The sequence below is a fragment of the Argopecten irradians genome, chromosome 1, assembly GCF_041381155.1.
Source record: "Argopecten irradians isolate NY chromosome 1, Ai_NY, whole genome shotgun sequence".
NCBI lineage: Eukaryota > Metazoa > Mollusca > Bivalvia > Pectinida > Pectinidae > Argopecten > Argopecten irradians.
Window position 1 is genome coordinate 5529864 of NC_091134.1, and position 12095 is coordinate 5541958.

The 12095-nt window shown below is 32.0% G+C and overlaps 1 protein-coding gene across 8 annotated transcripts in view; it reads right to left on the minus strand.

The window, feature by feature from the left end:
- Window positions 1–925: 925 nt before the first annotated feature.
- Window positions 926–12095, minus strand: part of LOC138315980 (coiled-coil domain-containing protein 150-like) — a 52578-nt gene continuing 41408 nt past the window's right edge. For 5 of the 8 annotated variants that reach the window (XM_069257471.1, XM_069257443.1, XM_069257427.1 and 2 more), the window contains 3 exons: window positions 7645–7686; window positions 5283–5429; window positions 926–4947 (listed from right to left, as the gene is read on the minus strand). In XM_069257471.1, coding sequence (XP_069113572.1) covers window positions 4897–4947; window positions 5283–5429; window positions 7645–7686 — 240 coding nt within the window. In that variant the 3' untranslated portion in view covers window positions 926–4896. The remainder of the gene's footprint in view (window positions 4948–5282; window positions 5430–7644; window positions 7687–12095) is intronic. The other 3 variants (XM_069257486.1, XM_069257480.1, XM_069257452.1) reach the window with 1 other exon arrangement.

A 12095-nucleotide genomic window follows, 5' to 3' on the forward strand; every position in this document is an offset into this window, starting at 1 on the left:
CACCTGATAGTTCTGTATTTTATAGACTGTGACACCTGATAGTTCTGTACTTTATAGACTGTGACACCTGATAGTTCTGTACTTTATAGACTGTGACACCTGATAGTTCTGTACTTTATAGACTGTGACACCTGATAGTTCTGTACTTTATAGACTGTGACACCTGATAGTTCTGTACTTTATAGACTGTGACACCTGATAGTTCTGTACTTTATAGACTGTGACACCTGATAGTTCTGTACTTTATAGACTGTGACACCTGATAGTTCTGTACTTTATAGACTGTGACACCTGATAGTTCTGTACTTTATAGACTCTGACACCTGATAGTTCTGTACTTTATAGACTGTGACACCTGATGGTTCTGTACTTTATAGACTGTGACACCTGATAGTTCTGTACTTTATAGACTGTGACACCTGATAGTTCTGTACTTTATAGACTGTGACACCTGATAGTTCTGTACTTTATAGACTCTGACACCTGATAGTTCTGTACTTTATAGACTGTGACACCTGATAGTTCTGTACTTTATAGACTGTGACACCTGATAGTTCTGTACTTTATAGACTGTGACACCTGATAGTTCTGTACTTTATAGACTGACACCTGATAGTTCTGTACTTTATAGACTGTGACACCTGATAGTTCTGTACTTTATAGACTGTGACACCTGATATTCTGTACTTTATAGACTTGACACCTGATAGTTCTGTACTTTATAGACTGTGACACCTGATAGTTCTGTACTTTATAGACTCAGACACCTGATAGTTCTGTACTTTATAGACTTGACACCTGATAGTTCTGTACTTATATAGACTGTGACAACTGACTGATAGTTCTGTACTTTATAGACTGTGACACCTGATAGTTCTGTACTTTATAGACTGTGACACCTGATATAACTGACACCTGAGTTCTGTACTTTATAGACTCTGACACCTGATAGTTCTGTACTTTATAGACTGTGACACCTGATAGTTCTGTACTTTATAGACTGTGACACCTGATAGTTCTGTACTTTATAGACTGTGACACCTGATAGTTCTGTACTTTATAGACTGACACCTGATAGTTCTGTACTTTATAGACTCTGACACCTGATAGTTCTGTACTTTATAGACTGTGACACCTGATAGTTCTGTACTTTATAGACTGTGACACCTGATAGTTCTGTACCTTATAGACAAGTCTTTATAGCAGGTTGTACTGTATTTAACTTGAATACTTTTCATTAAGTACATATAGTGTTAAACCTTGATCAATACAGTGAATAAATTTAGTAATAACCAGAACATGTGCTGTAGAAGTTTATCAGGTACAAACGTTATAGTGTATAACTTTCATAAGGTACTTATAATGTATATATATTTTAACTAGGTACCTACAGCGTATAACTTTTACCATGTACCTACAATGTATAACTTTAACCATGTACATTCAGTGTATACCTTTTACCATGTACCTTCACTGTATAACTTTTACCATGTACCTACAATGTATAACTTTTACCATGTACCTACAATGTATAACTTTTACCATGTACCTACAATGTATAACTTTTACCATGTACATTCAGTGTATAACTTTTACCATGTACCTACAGTGTATAACTTTTACCATGTACCTTCAGTGTATAACTTTTACCAGGTACCTACAGACAGTGTATAACTTTTACCATGTACATACAGTGTATAACTTTTACCATGTACCTACAGTGTATAACTTTTACCATGTACATTCAGTGTATAACTTTTACCAGGTACCAACAGTGTATAATTTTCATTGTGTACCTAATATTACTAATAATGTATAAACTGATTACTACAGTATATAAATCATTTTGGAATTGGTGTAAAATAGTTAATAGTCATAAACACTCCATAAAATGTAATGTATATTCCATGTAAGGATACATTTTCAACATTGCAGCTAACATAGTCGGTAGTTACATCATTTGATTAATGTAATAAAGATAGAAAAAAATCACACTTTTGATATTTGCTACAATACAATATACAAACTGCTACTGATTATAAAGTTTTATGAAAAAATGATCAGATATATGTTATAAGGAACAAAAAATAAAGGTTTGAGGGATTTAATTTCTTATCCACAAGTTATAATATATGCTAAATGTTAGAGTCAGTTCCATTAACCTTCCTTAGAGAAAATGCCAACAGGTTATGATTTTGTGTCCTAAAAATGTCACTACATGTACATTATATAGGCAAATCTAGCACTGTATTGGTGATACACTATATTGTATTGTAAATGTTTTTGTATGAATACAATGTGTATTTCTATTGATTTATTTTAACAATGTTGCATCATTTGTATAAATCTAGGGGAAAAAAAATCAAGATTTAAAAATACAAGATTCAGGATTTATACATCCATAAGGCCACAATATATATCAAAGGCTTTCAAAATTAATATTGTGATGAATTGAGCAAAATGATATTCTCAAAAATTTGAAAGAGAAAAAAAATGACATCCCTGGATTTGTTGATTATTAATTAAAGATGCTTCACCGCTGACAAATGGAATTTTTTGGCTATCAAAAACAGGAGCAGACGAATTAGTATTTTTCTTCTGTTACAAAAGTTGCTTAGTTTACACTATTATCACCATGGAAAGGTTTGAGCTTCTAATTTTACTTCAAAACATAAATTTTGAAAATAATTAATTGCATCTCGAAAAAATTCTGTGGCGCTATGTTCTATATGGAATGAAGTATTGATTGTGCATGCACCGAAACAAAATAAATTATTTCATATTGTTTTTTGTGTTAATTAGACATATATATACACGATTTAACACCAATTATTGTTAAATTGATGAATACCATTTATGTTCTGTCGGCAGTGGAGCATCTTTAAAGTAAAAATATAATTTGGTGTATATGGCTCAATCTATTCTAAAAAGGAAGGGACCTTTTGTACATTTTCATGTGAAGTTTGTTTGAGACCAACATGATAATTCAAACAATTGTCTTCAGAGTTTTGAGATATCAATTAAAACAGATATTCCATTCTAAATAAACATTCCGCCATTATAAAAATATATATGTTACAGCTATGCATGCTTGCATGAAGTCATCTAACAATTATCCCTCAAAGCTGTAAGTTAGAAATTAGTTAACATAATCCAACATGTCAAGGTCAATCAATGTCTTATTTTAAGTGATTTTTTTTTTTTTTTTTTTTTTTACAGTTTTCGGCCAGGAATAACAACAATAACTACTATATATCAACTCTTAACTTTACGTAGTAGAAACAAAAAAACCTCTTTCTGACACACATTGTTTACCTGGTAAATCAAAAGCACTAACAGCCTTATTCTTTATAACTGTTGTCTGTATCGGACAGTGGTCAACACGTAATGTCTCAATCATACCTATAAATATATCACAGATAAAACAAATTTTACACATAAATATTCTTCACTCTCACCACAATTGGTCATTGGTAAATATCAGATTAGATATGGTACCCTTTTAGTTGGTGCCCATCAACCTTCAATCATCCAACTACCGAGAACATACAGAATCAATATGACTAATTAAAGAACAAATACATAGAAATTTACATGGGACCGGAGGAACTACCAGTAAAATAAAAAGATTAATGGAAATAAACATGTCAGTCACCTGGTCGACACTATGTCATTATTGCTGACTTACTGTAAATAGGGATATATTCGTGAGTGTTTAATTTGGTGATTTTGTCACATGCAAACTTTTGGTAGTGTTGTTATTTTCACAGTGGTTACACATATCAACTTTTTGCAATGTAGGTTTCATACATACACTTAACATTAAGAAAATTATTTCAGTATAAATTTGCTCTGGCACGATTTCTATATTTACATTCATACAATCACATTTTTATTCAGAACCTTCTAGGTATTTATCATGATTATAGAGCCCCTTATAATTACATCAACACCCTAGCTGGGTGCTTATAGGGGTGTATACAGTGCATTCCTACATACAGGGCAAACCAACACTTAAATTTTCAAATGAATGTAAAATACAACATTGATAATTAAATATAACAGCAGAATGATACAATATCATATTATTGTGGTTTGTAACAAGTGTTAGTAAACATGATATACATTGTACATACAATTATACAAATAAACGTGACCCATCAAAGGTGTGCCAGAATGGATCTATAAATTCTCAAAAATATTAAAGAGGCATATATGCCATTTACACATTCCTTTAGTTCGGATATTTGAGGATAACGGCCATATTGATTAGCTGGAAGACTAAACGACGCATGCTACCCTTCCTTACTACAGGGAAATGAGGACACATGTATTTTTAACAAGAAGCCTTTTTATAATAAGAATATCATCTTGTTTAGGACTACCTCTATTATTGAGGACATATGTTGTCTTCCTTAACTTTCAAATTGATACTTCTAAAGATAGTTTCTACACTTCGGTTTAAAGACAAGCAAATGAACAACTAAGTTAACTCACAACATTAACAAATCATCATGATCAAAATGTTTTAGTTTTACGCAATAATGGGAGGTAACTCCACTGCTTATCACAGCCGAAAGTAATGTAAGCCAGCATCGAGACCAACTCAATTTACCCTCTTCTACTCCAAGAATATAACATCCGCTCACTAATTTGTAACTCCTGGCTTCTGGAAACCAAGTCTACCTGGTCTAGTAGCTGGAAGATCAGAAACGACTTGCCTTCTGAGAAGAGAACAGATCAAGCTGGCCTCTTGTCAAACTGAGCATTGATGATATTGTCCCCAAAATCTTCTGATCTCTGAGCTTGAAGCCAAGGTGATCTCTGGACGGAATTATATAGATTATATGGATCTAAAATAATATACCAAGGTCAATTAACTCTGTTGTATTCACATCATCGACCAAAATCTTTTAATAAATTTTCCAGCTGCCTTGAACTTGCCTCCTAAAATGGGAAAAAATAGAAATTCAAAGAAGATTTATTTTTCCATGACCAAGTTGGTAACAGTACTTAGAGAGACCCTTATCTAGCAATATTATACTACTCTTGTAATACAATATAAGGTTTTAAATATCAACATGCTGTATAATGTTTTAACAAAGACTTTTTTTTCTGACTATCACTTTCAGCATTGATACAAAATTATTTACTGCTGTGGCTTCATTGAATATGATTAAAAATGATGAACTTTATAAGAAATGTACACAACATTCAAAATTGACAAATGAATACAATTATGTCTGCACATCAGATCACAATGTACTTTTACTCTAACATACCTTGTACTTTTCATGTTTCATTTCAATATACTTGGCGTGATCCTTCTGTTTCTGGACCTCGCGCTGGAGTCGTGCGATCTCCTCTCTCACTTCACCATCCGCCATCTCACCGTAGTCTGCTAGCTGGCTGATTGTGTGGCGACTGGCCTGAAAAGTTAACAAACCCAGGATAAAGTTTAGTGATACAATCATTTACCTCCTGAAAAATAGCAATTATAAATAAAAGTTAATAAAAGTTATAAATATAGGTCATATATTAAAGTTAGCAAAAATCGTATTTTTCAATCCAGATTTGGAAATTAATATTTATTTATCATTTAGTTAATGATTTAGTATTTTACACCATTTGTCCAAAGTGAATATCTCGCTATCATTTGGTTTCCATTTTAGTTGTATCCATGATAACAGAAGATGTACTGTTACAGTTTATGGTTAACAATATAGCATCTCCATTGTTTTCAGACTGAGATAATTAAACAACAAATCCAAAATATTTGTTTTTTATTCACAGCAGCAAGATGATGAACAACTTCTTAGTGTTAATATACATATCCAGTCAACTATGGCCTACAAAATAAAACTGGATTGTTTATATGTTAACTAGCCCAACAGTATTAGATCATGGCACAGTGTTAGTATTATAGCAAATTAGCTATCATGAAAGCAAGCCAATAGTTCAGCATACCTGAAAAACAAATCTAAATATATTCCTACAGATGACACTTTACACAACATCTACAAACTTATTTTGTTCTATTTATAATTAATCAACATTTTATTTTTTTCTACATGTAGGTTAATTTGAAACTGTTTCTTTGTCTCTATTAGATTAATTTATAGTATAGGTATGTATTATAAAAAGTGAAAAGTTTTCAGCATTGATGAACAGATCTACGCTAGAATCAGTTTTATTTTATAATTGAGCCAATGGTCATCCCTATTTCTGTTTGTGTTATTAGCTAGTCCTCCTATGTCTCTCAACCTATTCCTCTGCCACTAGAGCTGGACACATACTGAAATGATTCTCTCAACCTATTCCTCTGCCACTAGAGCTGGACACATACTGAAATGATTCTCTCAACCTATTCCTCTGCCACTAGAGCTGGACACATACTGAAATGATTCTCTCAACCTATTCCTCTGCCACTAGAGCTGGACACATACTGAAATGATTCTCTCAACCTATTCCTCTGCCACTAGAGCTGGACACATACTGAAATGATTCTCTCAACCTATTCCTCTGCCACTAGAGCTGGACACATACTGAAATGATTCTCTCAACCTATTCCTCTGCCACTAGAGCTGGACACATACTGAAATGATTCTCTCAACCTATTCCTCTGCCACTAGAGCTGGACACATACTGAAATGATTCTCTCAACCTACTCCTCTGCCACTAGAGCTGGACACATACTGAAATGATTCTCTCAACCTATTCCTCTGCCACTAGAGCTGGACACATACTGAAATGATTCTCTCAACCTATTCCTCTGCCACTAGAGCTGGACACATACTGAAATGATTCTCTCAACCTATTCCTCTGCCACTAGAGCTGGACACATACTGAAATGATTCTCTCAACCTATTCCTCTGCCACTAGAGCTGGACACATACTGAAATGATAACTAAATATTGGCGGAAAATTAAGTTCCTTACATAAGTCCATTTTGAACGAAATTCGTTTATATCAATTACTAGCTTCCATTTTCTTCCAGTGTCAATTTTCCTCCAGAAAATGAATGATTGTATTTTTTTTTCATTAGCTTCCTACATCTGTACTTAGCAGAAGCAACTATTAGCTCTACTCATCTCCAAACATTGGATGACATTGCATAAATATAGTTTTTTTTGCAGGATCATGCGAGTGCTTATAAAGGGTTCAATATTAATTAAGGTAACTGTTGGGAAGGAAGTGTGTATTATAATGAAAGGGAAAAGAAACCAGAGGATTTAGGAAGGTTTTCATGCAGTGTAAGACACATATTTCTCCATGCTAACATTTACGTTTTGAAAAGAGAGAATTTCAATTAAGAGGCAGTTCTGTTTAATTTGTTGAATATCAGAATCAGGATTGGGAGGTTGTATGGTGAAAATATTTTCCTTCTTTAAAAGAAAATATGCTGTCAAAATTACTGTGGGTTACCAACAAAAAAATCATGCTGAAAAAGGAATGTCAAATAAGGAATTTGATGTGTTTGTGTGTAACTGAAACAAAGTGATTTAAATTCCTGAAGGTGAGGAATATTTTCAGTGAAGATTTCCTTATATGTGTGATGATGATGATGATGACAGATGAAATGGTAGATGAGGATGACATGCTGATCCTATGAGATGATTAAAAGCTATTTAAGTGATGATATACCCCTTTCTTGGCCTTTCTCTCCTCCATTAAAGCTTCCATTGCCTTCATTTTCAAACAAAAAATGTCAATTTGATTTCAAATTAGTACTGTTACCAATCAAATCAGTAGTAACATGCAATTATATAAAACATAGTTTGATGATTATGATGCTTTTGGCCCATTGTGTAATATTATCTTATACTGCAGAAAATATAATATCCTATACATTATGTTGTATTGGGAGCAGGTACTGATGGTGATGTTATCTCATTTATTGGAGAACTTTTTCTCTACTTATGATAAATGACATTGTCCTACACAAAAATATGATATAACAATATATGTTTACCAGAGCTGATAAATCTGTGTTTTGTATTGACCAATTTGTTAACTTTGAATAGAATTTCCATGATTAATTACCATAGATAGTTTCTTTAAAGTATTTCTATTGCAGTACATTCAGTGGTCGTTATAGAAAGGTTTTTGTATATGTTTTATTGAATTTAGAAGTCGTGTTGAAATATTCTGAATTAGTGAAAATGTTTCTATCTCCTCACATATACATGTATTAGGTTAAGGTCGAGAACTGATAGTTGTGATTTTGTCAAAGTTGTATCAGGTATGATAATAGTATTACATTTTGTCAGGTATGATATTACAGAAGGTCCAAGAGATAATAGTAATACATTTTGTCAGGTATGATATTACAGAAGGTCCAAGATATAATAGTAATACATTTTGTCAGGTATGATATTACAGAAGGTCCAAGATATAATAGTAATACATTTTGTCAGGTATGATATTACAGAAGGTCCAAGAGATAATAGTAATACATTTTGTCAGGTATGATATTACAGAAGGTCCAAGAGATAATAGTAATACATTTTGTCAGGTATGATATTACAGAAGGTCCAAGAGATAATAGTAATACATTTTGTCAGGTATGATATTACAGAATGTCCAAGAGATAATAGTAATACATTTTGTCAGGTATGATATTACAGAAGGTCCAAGATATAATAGTAATACATTTTGTCAGGTATGATATTACAGAAGGTCCAAGAGATAATAGTAATACATTTTGTCAGGTATGATATTACAGAAGGTCCAAGAGATAATAGTAATACATTTTGTCAGGTATGATATTACAGAAGGTCCAAGAGATAATAGTAATACATTTTGTCAGGTATGATATTACAGAAGGTCCAAGAGATAAAAGTAATACATTTTGTCAGGTATGATATTACAGAAGGTCCAAGAGATAATAGTAATACATTTTGTCAGGTATGATATTACAGAAGGTCCAAGAGATAATAGTAATACATTTTGTCAGGTATGATATTACAGAAGGTCCAAGAGATAATAGTAATACATTTTGTCAGGTATGATATTACAGAAGGTCCAAGAGATAATAGTAATACATTTTGTCAGGTATGATATTACAGAAGGTCCAAGAGATAATAGTAATACATTTTGTCAGGTATGATATTACAGAAGGTCCAAGAGATAATAGTAATACATTTTGTCAGGTATGATATTACAGAAGGTCCAAGAGATAATAGTAATACATTTTGTCAGGTATGATATTACAGAAGGTCCAAGAGATAATAGTAATACATTTTGTCAGGTATGATATTACAGAAGGTCCAAGAGATAAAAGTAATACATTTTGTCAGGTATGATATTACAGAAGGTCCAAGAGATAATAGTAATACATTTTGTCAGGTATGATATTACAGAAGGTCCAAGAGATAATAGTAATACATTTTGTCAGGTATGATATTACAGAAGGTCCAAGAGATAATAGTAATACATTTTGTCAGGTATGATATTACAGAAGGTCCAAGAGATAATAGTAATACATTTTGTCAGGTATGATATTACAGAAGGTCCAAGAGATAATACTAATACATTTTGTCAGGTATGATATTACAGAAGGTCCAAGATATAATAGTAATACATTTTGTCAGGTATGATATTACAGAAGGTCCAAGAGATAATAGTATACATGTAATATTTGTCAGGATGTATATACAGAAGGTCCAAGAATAATATAATACATTTTGTCAGGTATGATATTACAGAAGGTCCAAGAGATAATACTAATACATTTTGTCAGGTATGATATTACAGAAGGTCCAAGAGATAATACTAATACATTTTGTCAGGTATGATATTACAGAAGGTCCAAGATTAATAGTAATACATTTTGTCAGGTATGATATTACAGAAGGTCCAAGAGATAATAGTAATACATTTTGTCAGGTATGATATTACAGAAGGTCCAAGAGATAATAGTAATACATTTTGTCAGGTATGATATTACAGAAGGTCCAAGAGATAATAGTAATACATTTTGTCAGGTATGATATTACAGAAGGTCCAAGAGATAATAGTAATACATTTTGTCAGGTATGATATTACAGAAGGTCCAAGATATAATAGTAATACATTTTGTCAGGTATGATATTACAGAAGGTCCAAGAGATAATAGTAATACATTTTGTCAGGTATGATATTACAGAAGGTCCAAGAGATAATAGTAATACATTTTGTCAGGTATGATATTACAGAAGGTCCAAGAGATAATACTAATACATTTTGTCAGGTATGATATTACAGAAGGTCCAAGATATAATACTAATACATTTTGTCAGGTATGATATTACAGAGGGTCTAAGATAAAATAGTAATACATTTTGTCAGGTATGATATTACAGAAGGTCCAAGAGATAATAGTAATACATTTTGTCAGGTATGATATTACAGAAGGTCCAAGATATAATAGTAATACATTTTGTCAGGTATGATATTACAGAAGGTCCAAGAGATAATAGTAATACATTTTGTCAGGTATGATATTACAGAAGGTCCAAGAGATAATAGTAATACATTTTGTCAGGTATGATATTACAGAAGGTCCAAGAGATAATACTAATACATTTTGTCAGGTATGATATTACAGAAGGTCCAAGATATAATACTAATACATTTTGTCAGGTATGATATTACAGAAGGTCCAAGAGATAATAGTAATACATTTTGTCAGGTATGATATTACAGAAGGTCCAAGAGATAATAGTAATACATTTTGTCAGGTATGATATTACAGAAGGTCCAAGAGATAAAAGTAATACATTTTGTCAGGTATGATATTACAGAAGGTCCAAGAGATAATAGTAATACATTGTGTCAGGTATGATATTACAGAAGGTCCAAGAGATAATAGTAATACATTTTGTCAGGTATGATATTACAGAAGGTCCAAGAGATAATAGTAATACATTTTGTCAGGTATGATATTACAGAAGGTCCAAGAGATAATAGTAATACATTTTGTCAGGTATGATATTACAGAAGGTCCAAGAGATATAATAGTAATACATTTTGTCAGGTATGATATTACAGAAGGTCCAAGAGATAATAGTAATACATTTTGTCAGGTATGATATTACAGAAGGTCCAAGAGATAATAGTAATACATTTTGTCAGGTATGATATTACAGAAGGTCCAAGAGATAATAGTAATACATTTTGTCAGGTATGATATTACAGAAGGTCCAAGAGATAATAGTAATACATTTTGTCAGGTATGATATTACAGAAGGTCCAAGATATAATAGTAATACATTTTGTCAGGTATGATATTACAGAAGGTCCAAGAGATAATAGTAATACATTTTGTCAGGTATGATATTACAGAAGGTCCAAGAGATAATAGTAATACATTTTGTCAGGTATGATATTACAGAAGGTCCAAGAGATAATAGTAATACATTTTGTCAGGTATGATATTACAGAAGGTCCAAGAGATAATAGTAATACATTTTGTCAGGTATGATATTACAGAAGGTCCAAGAGATAATAGTAATACATTTTGTCAGGTATGATATTACAGAAGGTCCAAGAGATAATAGTAATACATTTTGTCAGGTATGATATTACAGAAGGTCCAAGAGATAATAGTAATACATTTTGTCAGGTATGATATTACAGAAGGTCCAAGAGATAATAGTAATACATTTTGTCAGGTATGATATTACAGAAGGTCCAAGAGATAATAGTAATACATTTTGTCAGGTATGATATTACAGAAGGTCCAAGAGATAATAGTAATACATTTTGTCAGGTATGATATTACAGAAGGTCCAAGAGATAATAGTAATACATTTTGTCAGGTATGATATTACAGAAGGTCCAAGAGATAATAGTAATACATTTTGTCAGGTATGATATTACAGAAGGTCCAAGAGATAATAGTAATACATTTTGTCAGGTATGATATTACAGAAGGTCCAAGAGATAATAGTAATACATTTTGTCAGGTATGATATTACAGAAGGTCCAAGAGATAATAGTAATACATTTTGTCAGGTATGATATTACAGAAGGTCCAAGAGATAATAGTAATACATTTTGTCAGGTATGATATTACAGAAGGTCCAAGAGATAATAGTAATACATTTTGTCAG